This window comes from Hylobates moloch, unplaced genomic scaffold (genome assembly GCF_009828535.3).
Source record: "Hylobates moloch isolate HMO894 unplaced genomic scaffold, HMol_V3 SCAFFOLD_5, whole genome shotgun sequence".
In the NCBI taxonomy this organism is placed as follows: Eukaryota; Metazoa; Chordata; class Mammalia; order Primates; family Hylobatidae; genus Hylobates; species Hylobates moloch.
Genome location: NW_026652280.1, coordinates 76,328,106 through 76,344,285, shown reverse-complemented (window position 1 = coordinate 76,344,285; position 16,180 = coordinate 76,328,106). Strand labels below are relative to the sequence as shown.

Genomic DNA, 16,180 nt, shown 5'->3' with positions numbered 1-16,180 from the left:
CAGTTAAAACCAACGCCACACACCCTTGCCCAAGCCCCTGGCTCTGGTGCCTCCATGGAGCAGAAGGGAGCCCCCAGGCCATGGCTGGTGAGCTGGGCACCCTGCCCATCTCTGCCCACAGAGCCAGTCACCTCCTCACTTCTTCTTGGTCTTCACCAGTCCTTTCTGCACGAGGCTGCGGTACAGTTCCTGGATGTAGGTGTAGACGCACTTGGAGTCAGGCACAGCCAACCGTACCATGTCATCCACGTCCAGCAGCTGAGCACAGTCAGCCAGTTTCCTAAGGAATGGGGTGGAATGAGGAGCAGAAGGTCAAAGGTGAAGGATATGGGAGCCACGGGGATGGGTGCAGGCAGCCCAGCAACGACGAAGCCCATAGGATGGGCTGGGATGTTGGAGCTGGGAGATCATCTAAGCCAATCATCCCATTATATAGATGAGATAACTGAGGCCCCAACAGAGTTAAGACAAACCCAGGCCAGGTGCTGTGGCTTCCTTTAGGTAGGTCACAGGATGTAGACAGGTAACCCCAAAGCCAACACCAGTGAATACTTCAATAATGAGTTTTAGGCCAGGCACAGTGGCTCACACCTGTAATCCCAGCACTTTGGGAGGCCAAGGCAGGAGGATCTCTTGAGCTCAGTAGTTCACGACCAGCCTGGACAACCTAGTGAGACCTTTTTGGAGAATGGGAGCTTCTCCAAAAAATAAAAACAAAAATTAAAATAAAAAAAGACTCAAACCCAGCTGGGTCTGATTCCAAAGCCCACATTTTCATTGCACTTATTGTCCTCACATGGGAGCAGGACCCTCTGGTCTCTAGTTCTACATTAACCCACCACTTTCACATGCGTGTGTATCTGTCCTCTGGAACCGGGGAGCTTCTGTTAGACCAGGCCCCTCAGGAAGAATTTAAAGGGGCCAGGTGCGGTGACTCATGCCTGTAGTCCCAGCACTTTGGGAGGCTGAAGCAGGTGGATCACCTGAGGTCAGGAGTTCAAGACCAGACTGGCCAACATGGTGAAATGCCATCTCTACTAAAAATACAAAAATTAGCCAGGCATGGTGGTAGGCACCTGTAATCCCAGTTACTCAGGAGGCTGAGGCATGAGAATCACTAGAACCCAGGAGGCGGAGGTTGCAGTGAGCTGAGATCACACCACTGCACCCCAGCCTGGGCGACAGAGTGACACTCTGTCTCAAAAAAAAAAAAAAAAAAGAGAAAGGACAGAAACCAAATCCTAGCCAGAGTCCTGGGCTTGCAGCTGCAGCATCTCCAGGAGCATCACTCATTCAGTCTCTATGTATTTATCAGGAGCCTATTATGTGCCAGGCCCTCTTCCAGGCTCTGAGAATACATCAGTGAATAAAATAAAACCAAAACTTCTGCACTCTCATGGCATGGAAATTCTTGTGGCAGGAGACAGTAAGCAACACGCAGAGTAGATGGTACATCAGATGGTGAGAGGTGCTAAGGAGGAAAATAAGGCAGGAAGGGAGACAGGGTATGTTCTTATGTTGGAGGAGATCTGGTATTTTTTATTTATTTTTAATGTATGTATATATTTATTTTTGAGACGGAGTCTTGCTCCGTTGCCCAGGCTGGAATGCAGTGATGTGGTTTCGGCCCACTGCAACCTCTGCTTCCCAGATTCAAGTGATTCTCCTGCCTCAGCCTCCCAAGTAGCTGGGATTACAGGTGTGTGCCACCACGCCCAGCAAATTTTGTACTTTTAGTGGAGACAAGGTTTCCCTATGTTGGCCAGGCTGATCTCAAACTCCTGACCTCAAGTGATCCCCACGCCTCAGTCTCCTAAAGTGCTAGGATTACAGGTGTGAGCCACTGCACCCAGCTGTGATATTTTTTAATAGGGTGCTCAGGGTAGGCCTCTTAGAGTAAGTCATGTGCACATCTGGGGAAAGGAGTCCAGGCAGAGGAAACAGCAGGTGCAAGGGCCCCGAGGCAGGAATGCTTGGTGTGTTTCAGGAGCTGCTGGCACTAAGCAACAAGTCCTCTTTTTCTAACTTCACAGCTGCCCTTTGGGGTTCTGTGACACCACTGGCTTTGCTGAGGCCGATAATCTGAGCTAATCAGTGTTGGGACCTCACACCAACCTCATGCTTTATCAGATGCTTCCTCTTGGACGTTCTCATAGACTTCTCCCCTCCATCCTCAGCCAGCAGAAGAGGAAGCGGAGACTCAGAGTGTTTTGGTGGTTTGCCCAAGGCCAAAGTGAGCAACACAACCCCAGGGGCTTGTCTGACACCTCTGGCACCCTTACTCTGAAGCTGGGTCTCAGCAGTCCCTGCCTACCAAAGCCAGCCATAGGTGCTGGCATAGGAGAAACCAGGGCCCCAGAGGAAGTCCTCCCTTGGGGCCGAGACCGCAGGGCCAAAATCCACGCCAGACTGGGAGCCGTGGGAAGGACACACATTGGAGGATTTTGGAGAACGGGACAAGCTCCCTGCAACCAATGCAGTGCCCCATGATTGTGGGTTAGGGTGCTGTCCCTCTATGTGGGAGAGGCAAAACCTTCATTCCCATTGAGGCTGGGGAGTGGGTGGGGATGGGCTCCACCACTGGGGGCTTCGGCATTGGCCACTCCCCTCATCCCCGGACTCCATGGGAATCGGAGGAGAGTTCTGGAACAGGCAGTGGGGTGTGATGGCTGTGGCAGACACTCTTTCCTCTTCACACTTAATCTTCACAACAAGCCCTGTGATGTGGGGCCTCTAGAGAGGTTAAGCCAGCTGTCGAGGGTCACAGAGCTAGGGAGAAGGAGGCAGCGTTCAAACCCAGGCACCTCAGCTTCTATTCTCCTCTCTTCTTCTCCACACATCCCCACGATCTCCTGGGCTTTCATCTGCCTGATGCCTCCTGTCGGCCTGTCTTTGTCATCTGATGACTCCTCCCACCTTCCAGTGGCTCTTCCTGACTCAGAACCAGAGTCCAGGCAGCTGCAGGAGCAGGACAGTTGGTTCACAGCCTGCAGGTCAGGAGCACTTGATGAGAGCAGAGCTGCCTGCCCTTCTGATATTCACTTGCAGCTGTAAGTCCAGACTGCAAATTTCCCTTTCATTTTTTAAAATTGTAATTTTTTTTTTTTAAAGACAAAGTCTTGCTGTGTCACCCAAGCTGGAGTGCAGTGACTCAATCATGGCTCACTGCAGCCTTGACTTCCTGAGCCCAAGTGATCCTCCCATCTCAGCCTCCCGAGTAGCTGGGACCACAGGTATCCACCACCATGTCCAGCTAATTTTTTTGATTTTTTGTAGAGATGGGGGTCTCACTATGTTGCCCCGGCTGGTCTTGAACTCCTGGCCTCAAGCGATTCTCCTGCCTTGGCCTCCCAAAGTGCTGGGATTATACAAGTGAGCCACTGCGCTTGACTCAAGCAGAGATTTTTGTCTTTTTCACCCACTGCTGTATCCCCAGGGCCTGAAACAGTGCCTGGCCCTCAAAAAATGTCTGTTGGATACATGAATGTGTGGCACCAGCATCAGTGTAACTGCCTCACTACTCAACCCCTGTGAATCCAGTTCTCGCCTAGGCTCCCATCCAGCTCTGCCAGCCCATGGCTGTGGCTTACTCTGCTGTGGAGAAGGCCAGGGTGAAGTTGTGCCGGCGCTTTGCAGGGTCCAGCTCTGCATAGTCAAAGGCGTCAGGGAAGAACTTGTGGATGAGGGCACAGAAGGCCATGCCACTGCTCCAGCTGGAGGAGAAGTTCTGGATGTCCACGTGCTATGGCAGGCAGGGCACAGAGGAGGCCTCAGTGAGCCTCAGCCAGATGGCCTGGACTTGGCCCCCTTCCCACCCTCCCACCCTTTGGGGTTTGCACCACTCGGACCCTCCCTGGACCCCTGCCCCACCCATGCAGCTCTGTCCCATGCCCACCTCGTATTTTTTTGTCATGGCTCGGCACCACTCCAAGAGCATGTTCTTGACACCACCAATGGCTGCCCCGGCTGCCTTAGTGTTCCGGAACAGGGCCGTAGGGCCGGACGCTGCCCTGTGAGGGGAGAGGGGTGCAAGTCCAAGCCAGAGAGGCAGGAGGCCATGAAGGGCTCCACTGGGAGGATTCCCAGCCCTCAGGTGTCAGTCCTCCTGCCTTGGCCTGGGCTGTTCCCACCGCCCCTGAGGCCACCCTCCCACCAACCCAGGGTTCCTATGGGAAAGCCCAGCCCAGCCCCTGGCCTGTGTCCTACCCGCCAAACTTGTCCACGATGGCTTTGCGGTTCTGTGCCCGGGGCCCCCGGGGCCGAGCAGGGGCTGATACCCTGCGCTCTGGTGCCTTCTCCTTCTTCTCCCCTGAGGGAGGGGACTCAGGGGGACTCTGGGGCACATCGCTGGGTGAAGACTCACTATATGGAGAAGTCCAAAGAAGTGTGAGAGAGGCTGGGACCAGCACTGCAGGACACAGGGAGGGGGCTGTGGGGCTGGAGGGTGAGAGGCTCTGCAGTCTAAAGGGGTGTGTGCAGCTGTGCCCAGCACTGCGAGGACATTGAGAAGGAATTGTGAGTCTCGGTCTAACTTGGGGGAGCATGTGGTCTGGTGAGGACATGTGGGTAGAGCTAGGACACGTCTGAGGTCTGACCTGAGTTTGGAACCTGGCTTTGCTTCTCTTTTTTTTTTTTTTGAGACGGAACTTTGCTCTTGTTGCCCAGGCTGGAGTGCAGTGGCGTGATCTTGGCTCACTGCAACCTCCGCCTCCTGGGTTCAAGCGATTCTCCTGCCTCAGCCTCCTGAGTAGCTGGGATTACAGGCACCCACCCAGCTAATTTTTGTATTATTAATAGAGATGGGATTGCACCATGTTGGCCAGGCTGGTCTCAAACTCCTGACCTCAGGTGATCTGCCCGCCTCAGCCTCCCAAAGTGCTGGGATTATAGGTGTGAGCCACTGGACTTGGCATGGCTTTGCCTCTTATTTGCTGTGTGATCTTGGGACTGTCACATCGTTTGAGCCTTAGCTTCCTCATCTGTAAAATGAGGACAAGAATACCTACCTGCCCTACGTAAGAAGGTGAATGTAAAGCATCCAGCTGTGCCTGCTCAGTGACTTTCACTGGTTATCTTTCCCTAAGAAAGGGACAAGGAAGCCAGGCACAGTGGCTCATGCCTGTAATCCCAGCACTTTGGGAGGCCAAGGTGGGTGGATCACCTGAGATCAGGAGTTCAAAACCAGTCTGCCCAACATGGTGAAACCCCACCTCTAGTAAAAATACAAAAATTAGCCAGGCGTGGTGGCACGCACACATAATCCCAGCTACTTGGAAGGCTGAGGCAGGATAATCGCTTGAACCCGGGAGGCAGAGGTTGCAGTGACCTGAGATTGTGCCATTGCACTCCAGCCTGGGCGACAGCAAGACTCCATCTCAAAAAAAAAAAAAAAAAAAAAAAGGGAGGACAACGAGGCAGATTTCAGCTCCAGATAATCCTTCTAATGACTGAAGTTGTGCAATGGCAAGCATAAGCCTCTTATTTTATCCAGCACCTGCCACGGACCAGGCACTGGGCTAAAGTGCTTTGCACTTGTTACTCATTGAAGCCTGAGAATAATCCTACGAGGTAGATACAATTGCTACGCCCACTTCACAGATGAGAAGAGGTTCAGTGACATGGCCAAGGTCACACAGCTGGTACATGGCAGAACCATCGTCCCAACTCAGGCTTTCTGATCATGCTTTTTGGATGACTGGCACCATGGAAACATGTTCAGCTGAAAGATAAGGAGCTCCTGTGAAGTGTCAGGGATGCCACAGGGCAGACTTCAGCCATGGCATGGGAAGTGGACCAGGTATCCTTCGCGCTCCTTTTTGCCTCTGGTTTTTTGTTGTTGCTGTTGCTGTTGTTGTTGTTTTGAGAGGGAGTCTTGCTCTGTCACCCAGGCTGCAGTGCAATGGCGCGATCTTGGCTCACTGCAACCTCCACCTCCCGGGTTCAAGTAATTATCCTGCCTCAGCCTCCCAAGTAGATGGGATTACAGATGCCCACCACCACGCTCAGCTAATTTTTGTATTTTTGGTAGAGACGGGGTTTCACCATGTTGGCCAGGCTGGTATCGAACTCACAACCTCAGGTAATCCACCCACCTCGGCCTCCAAGAGTGCCAGGATTACAGGCGTGAGCCTCTGCGGCCGGCCATGCCTCTGGCTTCTTTTGTTTCCTGGGTTCTGCCCTGGGATAGGAAGCTGAATGCCAGGAATCCTGGAATATCTTGAAATCAGGTGCTGGGGGAGCCCAGACTGAGTTGATGGTGGTCACTAAGGGAAGCAGGAGGTAGGGGGAATTGGAGCTGGAGCCCCAGAGTTTGACATTACCTGGCTGAAGGACTAGTCTCTCCGGAAGCTACAGAGTCTGGACCCAGCCCATCTGGAGGAAAGTGAAAGGAGGGAGGGAAGCTGGGGCTATCCATGACATACTCCTTGCGCCCCTCCCCCAGGTGGCCCCTGCAGCATCCCATGGGCTCTGAGCTGTCACTCACCTGTGCTGAGGTTGTGCCCCTCCCCAGTGGGGCTCTCAGGCCACTCCTCTGGGGAGCTGGGAATCACCCCTGCCCCTCCCTCTGGCTCTTTTTCCACGTCCTGCTCCTGCTCTTCGCTGGGACTGCCTGGCTCCTGGAATGAGCATGATCTGCATGAACTCATGGTCACACAGCACCTGCCCTGGCTTCATGAGGACTTCAGAAAGATCTGAAAGGCAGCCTGGGACTACGGTGCTGCACCCCTTGTCCCCCCTCCCCCACCCTGGGCTCTGGAAATCATCAGGAGGAAGACTGGACTTTCTCAACTGACTGAAGCAGAGGGGGCTTGCTTCCAGGAGCAGGAGACTACAGAGCCTCCTTGCCCCTTTCCTGCCTCACTCACTGCCTCCTCCGCCTCCTCCTTTGCATAAGCCTCCTCTTTTGCATCATGTTTGGCCTCCTCTTTCCCATCGGGCTCCTTGGGTTCAGCCTTAGCCTCATCCTCCACAACAGCCTTCTTCTGTGATTCAGCCTTGGCCTCTTTGTCAGTAGCCTTCTCCTTGGGTTCAGTGCTGCGCTCCTTCCTCTGGCCTGTCTCCTCCTGAGAGGCTGTCTTGGCCTCCTCCTCCTCAACTGTTGCCTTAGGCTCAGGCTTGTCTCTGTCGTTGGCATCAGCTTTCTGCCCAGATTCAGGTTTGGCCTCTTTCTCCTCAGCCTTCTGCTTCTCAGAGGCCAGCGTGCTCTCCTCCTTTTCCTCAGCCTCCTTGGGTTCAGATTTGGTCTCTTCTTTCCTGCCAGTCATCTCCTGAGAAGCCACAGTGGTCTTTTCCTTCTCACCATCCTCCTTTTTAAGTTCAGCCTCAGCATCCTCTTTCCCACCAGCCTCCCTCTGAGATTCCACTTTGACCTCATCTAATCCATTTGCTTCCCCCTGGAGTTCCGCTGACATGCCATCCTCGGCTGGTGCGTTTTCTTGCTTTCCTGACTCAGCGGGAGGCCCCTCATTGATGGCCTTTCCAGCTGTGCCTTTGGTCTCCTCTGCAGGGGCTCCACCTCCTGACATCTCAGGGTTGTCTGCAGCTGGGGAGACGGTGGTCCCATCCCCAGAGGGCTTCCCTTCCTTCTGCTCCATCTCTGGAAAGAGAAGACAAGCAGACCTGGTCATGCCCCATCCCAGCATGAGGTGAAGACCCCACCCTCAGAGAGCTCTGGCCTGGGAGTCAGGACGTCTGCGGTTCAGTCTTGGCTCCTACTTGGACACGGGGCCCAATCACGAAGGACAGAGAAGTGCTTCCCCAAAGCTGGGATGGTTGGGCTACATTGACATGATGTTAGATGGTGTTCACCTGATGCCCCTCTGTAGGTTCTGGCTTTGGCTTTAAAGAACATTGAATCACATAATGCCTCTTCAGCCATGTTGCCTCTTTTTGATTAAGCCACTAAGGTGGTCACAATTTTATTGTATTATTTATTTTTTGAGACAAGGTCTTGCTCTGTCATCCAGGCTGGAGTGCAGGAGCACAGTCTCAGGTCTGCAACCTCTGCCTCCTGGGGTCAGGTGATCCTCCAACCTCAGCCTCCTGAGTAGCTGGGACTACAGGTGCTCACCACCACACCTGGCTAATTTGTGTGTGTGTGTGTGTGTGTGTTTTTTTTTTTTTCTTTTTTTTTTTTTGTAGAGATGGGGTTTTGCCATGTTGCCCAGGCTGGTCTCAAACTCCTGAGCTCAAGCGATCCACCTGCCTCGGCCTCCCAAGGTTCTGGGATTGCAGGCATGAGCAGCGCCTGGTCACAGTTTTATACTGGCATCCTAGAACACCTATGGAACAATTGCTACTCTCCCCTGAGAGCGTAGGCAAGCAGAAGTATCTAGATAGAACTGAATAACACCATTTTGTTTCCATTGTATTTATTTTTACAGTTACTTTCTATTTCTGGTAAGTGATATTGAGTTTCCATTTCCAACAGTGGTACAGTGTCTTTTAAAAATACATTTACTGAACTTAAAAATAAGTTGATTCAAAGGAAGTCATTCAGGAAACTGGAATATAGGTGGTGCAGATGTAGCAAAATCATAGAGGTGGTGTATAAAAATGGCTGAAATTTGGGAACCCCAGGGCCAACTGGTCTCTGGAGCTTTGCCAGCTCTGCCAGCCTGTGGTTTTTGGAAAAGGTGGGCCTGGGCAAGGAAGCGTTTCCTTGAGTGAAGAATGGAGCCCTACTCTCCCTGGCCTCTGCTGGGCAATCTGACTCTCCGGCTGCCCCCGGGAGCATGGGGGTAGGTTATGACATCTTAACTCGGAGTTTCCTATTTAAGTACTGTATATACTGGAGGATCTACAAAAACAGGTGTGTGGGGGCCCCAGGTTAGCCCCTGCCCTTCTTGGGGGGTGTAGTTACAAAGAAAACAATCCCCAAATAGGGCTCAGGGCATGACTCAGGCAGTAAGAAAAGTGGACACTCCTGTCACGCACTAAAAATACCCCCTGCCTTTGGCAATACCATCTTTCTCAGTGATAGTACCGAGGGCACCTGGGTAATTGGGCAGAAGACAGGAGGCAAGAAGACAGGGACAGGGATCTGTTCCCACCACCCACTCGGGTCTTACCCAGAGCCCTGGGGCTCCTGAATTCGATGCCCTCACTATTTCCTAAAAGTAGGCTGGGATTTGTAAAGATGCCCACACTGTCCTCTGATTCCTGCTAGAGCCCCTTTCTGGTTCAGCGGCTCCAGCAATGTCTTAAAGTAAGAGGGAAGATGATGCTGGGCATGGTGGCTCACGCCTGTAATCCCAGCACTTTGGGAGCCCGTGGCGGGCAGATCACAAAGTCAGGAGTTCGAGACCAGCCTGGCCAATATGGTGAAACCCCATCTCTACTAAAAATACGAAAATTAGCTGGGTGTGGTGGCGGATCCCTGTAATCCCAGCTACTTGGGAGGCTGAGGCAGGAGAATTGCTTTAACCCGGGAGGTGGAAGTTGCAGTGAGCCGAGATCGCATCACTGCACTCTAGCCTGGGCAACAAAGCGAGACTGTCTCAAAAAAAAAAAAAAAAAAAAGAGGGAAGATTAGCGGGGGGGATGGACGCACATCAGCAGAGATGCCGGGAGCTGGGAAGTTGTGGAGCTGGCTGTGACCTACATCTCCAGTTCCCACTGAGACCTGAGCAAGTCGTTTTCCCTCTCTGGGCCTCAGTTTCCACTGACAATGATGGGATTCATCTGGATCAGTTTCTCCACACTATGTTCTGTGGAAAACTAGGGTCTCCCGTGACATGGAGAGGGTTTTCTGTGGGGTTGGGAGAAAGAATATTCTCTGGCTAAGGTTGCTCCACAAAAAAGCCTACTCTTTACCCTCTTAGAGATACACAGTTTCAGCCAGGGGCAGTGGCTCACGCCTATAATCTTAGCATTTTGGGAAGCCGAGATGGGAGGATTACTTCAGCCCAAGAGTTCAAGACCAGCCTAGACAACATATTAAATTCTGTCTCTACAGTAAAGAAAATAAAATTAAACAAAACAAAACAAAACAAAAACAGATATACAACTTCATTAGCATTTAAATAGATTTTAGAAAGCAGATAGTCAAGAAACCTAAACCTTGCTTAAACTTCATTTAACTCACTTTTCTCCAAACCTATTTGACCGTGACTTTTTTTTTTTCCTCCCTTTGTTTTCTTTTCTTTTTGTTTTGTTTTTCCTGAGGAGCATCTACCACTCTCTCTAGCAGCCGAAGAAAGCATGGCAAATGTTGGTCTAACACAATCCCTTCCCGTCTTGCTGTCTGCTCTTGTTTGGAAGGTGACGTGGACTACTGGTGAAAATCATTGATTCTGGTGTCTTCCTGTGATGGGATCTCAGCTCTCATGGGTTACTAATTGTGTTAACTTTGAGCAAGCTATCCATCCTCTCTGTGTTTTGATTTCTGCAGACAACAATAGGTCCCATCCCATAGGGATGGTGGAGGATTAAGGAAGACCATGCTTAGAAAGTATTTGGAGCCAGGCGTGGAGGCACATGCCTGTGGTCCCAGCTACTCAGGAGACTGAGGCAGGAGGATCACCTGAGGCCAGGAGGTCAAGCTTGCAGTGCACTATAGTGATGCCTATGAATAGCCACTACACTCCAGCCTGGGCAACAAAGTGAGACCTCAGCTCTTAAAAAAACAAAACAAAACAGGATTCAGAGGCATGCTTGGCATGAATGAGTACTCAGCACCCATCAGCTCGTATGGTGTGGGTTGGCTGTGCCCAGCCCTGTGCCAGGGCAAGGTTCTGACCCAGCCTTGAAGGCATTTATCAGTGAGTCAAGGCAGAGAGAACTGAATGCCAGCAGGATGATAACAAGCCCTTTTTATACCTCAAAGTGTGACACTATTTGGCTAAGACATAGCTGAGTGCTCCAGTCATCTTTTATTTTTAAGAGATAGGGTTTTACTCTGTTGCCCAGGCTGGAGTGCAGTGGCTCAATCATAACTCACTGTGACCTCTACCTCCTGGACTCAAAGGATCTTCCGGAACATCTCAGCCTCCGGAGGAGCTGTGACCACAGGTGTGCGCCATCACACCTGGCTAATTTTTTTTTTTTTTTTTTAATAGAGATGGGGTCTCACTGTTTCCCAGGCTGGTCTCAAACTCTTGGCCTCAAGTGGTCCTCCTGCCTCGGCCTCCTAAAGTGCTGGGTTTATAGGTATGAGCCACTGAGCCTGGCCGCTCTAACCATCTTTCCTTCTGTCTACATCCTGCATACTTAGGGTGGTGGAGGGGAAGGGTAGGTGCACGCACACGCACACACACCTCGGCTATCTTGCGTGTTTATCACCTCAGCTTTCCACCCTCCAGGCTTGTCACAAATAGAAAAGGAGTGAAGATGCTCAGAATGCTGAGAAACCAGGACGCCACCACCCACCCCCAGCATTCACAACCCTACAGCAGTTTACAGCTTATGCTGCGGGGGCCCTGCTTTCTCTTGGTCGTTTCTTGCTCTGACCCTTCAGAATAGGTTATTGGGCCCATTAGGGAGCCAATAGGAATTTCAGGCTCAGGGAGTTGAAGTCCCTTGACTAAAGTTATAGGACAAATGGCCTGGCCCTATCTAGAATCCAAGTGTCCCAACTTCCACTCCAGAGCTCACACCAAATATATGCTCCCACTAGCTCCTCAGCCCAGTGTCCCTCCAAAAGCCCTGGCCCAGAATGGGGGCACCCCACCAGTTGGGAAGGGCAGTCAGATTCAGCCACGGAGTTCCTCTCTCTTTCTTCTAGGTGCACAGTAGGCCCTTCATGAAAGTTTCTCTGCCCCCACCTCCCTTTCCTTCCTCCTTCCTTCCCCAGGAAGTCTCCAAATCATCCCTGTTTTGTGTCCAAAGCAGCGCTGCAGATAGCTCCCCGCCCTCTCTCTTCCTGTTTCTTCTGGCAGACCAGGAGGAAAGGGACCCAGGAGCCCAAGATCCAAACCCCCAGTAGTATAAACACTGGATGTTCTGTGATGCGTCCGCCACCCGCTGCAGCCTTATCTGTCATCTGGTTGTCCTAAGGCTTCCACCTTCCCCACTCAGCCAGCGGCCCTCCCTTGGAGAGGTCGATCTCAATTGCTTAGACTAGGGGGTCCAATCTTTTGGCTTCCCTAGGCCACACTGGTAGAAGTAGAAGTGTCTTGGGCCACATGTAAAATACGTTAACACTAACGATAGTGGATGAGCTAAAACAAAAATTGCAAAAAAAAATCTCATAATGTTTCAAGAAAGTTTATGAATTCATGTTGGGCCACATTCAAAGCCATCCTGGGCCACGGGTAGCCTGTGGGCTGGACAGGCTTGGCTTAGACAGTCTACCCCCCAACCCAGCTTGACTCTTGAGACTCTCAAGGTCCCCTCCCGTGCTCTGAGGCCTCCTCATGGATGGCCACTTGCAGTCTGCTCTGTAGGTGCTCTGGTGCAGGGTTGAGACCCCTGGCATCTAAAGAGAGTAGATATCGTGGTGGAGAGAATTAGAAAAGAGCCTGGATTTCTCCAACTGGGGGGCCCTCCCGGGAGGCTCTGGCCCTTGAACAGTGGGAGTGAGAATTGGCAGATGGGAAGGGACCCTTAGAAAGGGTCCCAGGGCTTCTCCTACCTGTGGGGCTTCTGCCTGTGGCTCGGGAGCTGTCTGTTTCCTCCAGCTGAGTGGCCTCACTCCCAGGCTGCCTTTAAGCCCCAGTGGCCTCTAGCCCCCAGCTCTTTGGTCCCGCCTCCCCCTTTCCTCTCCCTCTTCCACCCCACCCCCACTTCAAGAGGCTTGGGCTGCCTGAAGAGCATTGTTTACTGGCCTGTTGGTACAACACTTTACCCTAGACTGGGAGGCTCGGATTTCCTGTGGAAGATCTGACAGGTGGCACCTTTCAATCACGGCATGTCCCTCCTGCCCTGAGCCTGGCAGCATCTGTCCTGTGGTCACCTTTCTCCCCAATGGACTCTTCTAACCCTAGGGACCTTGACAAGCATCTTCAGGACCCATTTGGAGCATGGCCCTGGCCTCTGCTGCTCATCCAGAGCCCAGGCGAGGCCTCCTGTGCTCCCTTCACACCCGCCCCTGCCATGTTCCTTACATAGCCCCTTTCCCTCGTCCTCAGACAAACGCAGCTGCTTAAGGCTGGGCTAAGGAGGGGGCAAGTGGGGCAGCTGCCGACACAGGGGATGTGTCTTGGGGCTCACAGTTGACGGCGAGATTTGGAGGGGGAGGGGCAGAGAGGGCAAAAGTGATGGGACAAGCTGACGGATCACTGGACGTAGCCTGAAAAACACAAAACTCCTGAGTTCTATTTTGAGCTGAAGTGACAGGTACACAGTAGGCTCTGAACACATTTTTATACTGAACTGACATTTTGCTAAGAAAAAAAACAAAACAAGCCTGGGCATGGTGGCTCATGCCTGTAATCCCACCACTTTGGGCAGCCGAGGCAGGTGGATCACTTGAAGCCAGGAGTTAAAGAACAGCATGGTCAACAGGGTGAAACCCTGTCTCTACCAAAAATACAAAAATTGGCCAGGCTTGGTGGCGCATGCCTGTAATCTCAGCTACTTGGGAGGCTGAGGCACAAGAACCACTTGAACCCAGGAGGCAGAGGTTGCAGCAAGTCACTGCACTCCAGCCTGGGTGACAGAGACTCCATCTCAAAGAAAAGTCTTCACTTTCTCTGTATGTTTTACGATCTAAGAAAGGCACTACTTTTGGAGAATGGTTGCAGGGGACACTCTTACTACTACGAAGCTTGGGACTCCCCAGTCCTCCTACCCTAAGCCCCACCACTGGGCCACACTGGCCTCCTTCCTATTCCTTAAATAAATCCATCCCTTTTCAGACTCAGGACTGGTTTTCCCTTCTAGTCTTCGTAAGACTGGCTCCCTCTCATTCTTCTGGACTCAGCTGAAATTTCATTCCCTCAGAGAGGTTTTCCATGACCTTCAATTCCTCTCCATCATTTCAGCTGTTTTTATTGTCCTCATAATACTAAATCTAAAATTACCTTATTCATTTCCTTATTATCTGTCTATCTCACTAGGCTTTAAGCTCCATGAGGGCAGGGATTTTATCTACCATGCTCATGGCTGTATGCCTAGAGCCTAGCAGAATTGCCTGGCTCATATTAGGTACTTGATAAATACATATTGAATGAAATAACTAATTAATTAACAGAAATATGACAGGAACTTGGAGGTCTTGCCCGGGATGATCTGAAAGAGAGATCTTTTTGTGCATCTAGGTTTGGGTACTAGTCATTAAATAGTCCAATATTAATGGTTGCCAGCCGGCTCTAGTAATACTTGAAGCCTGGCTGGGATTATAGGCATGAGCCACCATGCCCAGAGTATTTTGCTCTTTTCAATATCTAATGACAGTAGGATAAGAGAAATGAATTTAAACAAAAAACCAGCAAGCCAGAGAGAGATGTGGAAGAACTCACCAATCTTGGGCAGATGCACTCTGGATGGGTGCTGTTTTGAGAATAAAGTGAAGAAGCATGGATAGAAGTGGGGAGAGCAGTCAGGAGACAAACTCAGTGACCCTGGTGCAGGATGGTGGTGGCTTGGACCAGAGTATCAGCCATGGAGGTGAGAAGAAGTGATGGGAAACAGTAATAGTGCAGACAGTGATTAAGCCAGGGCCAGCTTTTTCTTCAAACGAATAGAATGACATAAGCCATTTCATCACAAGGGAGGTTACAGGAAACCTCTGTTTTTGTGTTCTCCGCACCTCTCATGAGTGGTCAGGGCCCACTTGAAGTGATTCTAGGTGAAAACTTTGCATCTCTTCTTCTGGGGCTGGGGTCCCCCCCAAGAGGACAATACTGACCCATGATGAATGACAAATATACAACTCACCTTTGTGAGGTTGGGAAGGGGTAGAATGCAGGGTAGAATGAGGAGCCAGAGTTTCAGCATGGTGTTGACAGAGATCAGTAGCTTTGGATGACACATCTGGAGTCTAAGGATATCTTCAAAGTCTGAGGCTATCTAAACAGTCTTCTACAAGAAGCAACTCAACTGGGACCATTGGAGATTCCTACCTGTAGGTCCCCACGTAGAGGAAAGACACAGTCTCATAGTAAATAATCATAATAACAATAGCATCATCATCAATAAGAGCAATGGTTTTCCAGAGGCTGAATAGCTGGGGAGATGGGGAGTTGCTGTTCAATGGGTATAAAATTTCAGTTATACAAGATGAATAAGTTCTAGAAATCTGTGTACAATATGGTAAATATAGTTAACAGTACTATTTTGTGCACTTAAAAATTTGTTGGCCGGGTGCGGTGGCTCACGCCTGTAATCCCAGCACTTCGGGAGGCCAAGGCAGGTGGATCACGAGGTCAGGAGACTGAGACCATCCTGGCCAAAATGGTGAAACCCCATCTTTACTAAAAACACAAAAATTAGCTGGGTGTGGTGGCATGCACCTGTAGTCCCAGCTACTTGGGAGGCTGAGGCAGGAGAATCCCTTGAACCTGGGAGGCAGAGGCTGTAGTGAGCGGAGATCGTGCCACTGTCCTCCAGTCTGGTGACAGAGCGAGACAAAAAAACAAAAAAAATTTTGTTAAGCAGGGCCCAGTGCGGTGACTCATGCCTGTAATGCCAGTGCTTTGGGACGCTGAGGCAGGAGGATCGCTTGAGGCCAGGAGTTTGAAACCAGCCTGGACAACACAGCAAGACCCTATCTCTACAAAAAATTTTAAAAACCACTCAGGCATGGTGGCTTGTGCCTGTAGTCCTAGCTATTCAGGAGGCTGAGATGGGAGGATTGCTTGAGCCCGGGAGTTTAAGGTAACAGTGAGCTATGATTGGGCCTCTGCACTCCAGCCTGAGCGACAGAGTGAGACCCTGTCTCAAGGAAAAAATAAATAAATAAAAGGGCTTTATCTGTTAGAGATAAAAAGAGATGAAGAAAATGTGGACAAATGTTAACAATTCCTAAGTCCTGGTGATGAATACATGGAAGCTCAATGTCCTGTTCTGTCTGCTTTTCTGTATGTTTTAAGTACTCCATCTGGGCATGGGGTGGCTCATGCCTGTAATCCCAGCACTTTGGGAGGCCAAGACAGGAGGATTGTTTGAGCCCAGGAGTTTGAAACCAGCCTGGGAAACATAATGAGACCCTGTCTCTTAAAAAAAAAATTAGCCAGGCATGGTGGCTCATGCCTATAGTTCCAGCTACTTAGGAGGCTGAGGTAAGAGGATCGTTTGA

At 51.0% G+C, this 16,180-nt stretch overlaps 1 protein-coding gene across 1 annotated transcript; it reads right to left on the bottom strand.

Moving 5' to 3' along the window:
* Window positions 1-135: 135 nt before the first annotated feature.
* SMTNL1 (smoothelin like 1) lies at window positions 136-7,878 on the bottom strand. Its single transcript, XM_032152922.2, has 7 exons — window positions 6,858-7,878; window positions 6,485-6,617; window positions 6,321-6,372; window positions 4,207-4,362; window positions 3,896-4,010; window positions 3,591-3,742; window positions 136-280 (listed from the first exon to the last, which is right to left on the bottom strand). The coding sequence occupies exons 1-7, from the start codon at window positions 7,641-7,643 to the stop codon at window positions 136-138; spliced, it is 1,539 nt and encodes a 512-aa protein (XP_032008813.1). The 5' UTR covers window positions 7,644-7,878.
* Between the last annotated feature and the right edge of the window lie 8,302 nt (window positions 7,879-16,180).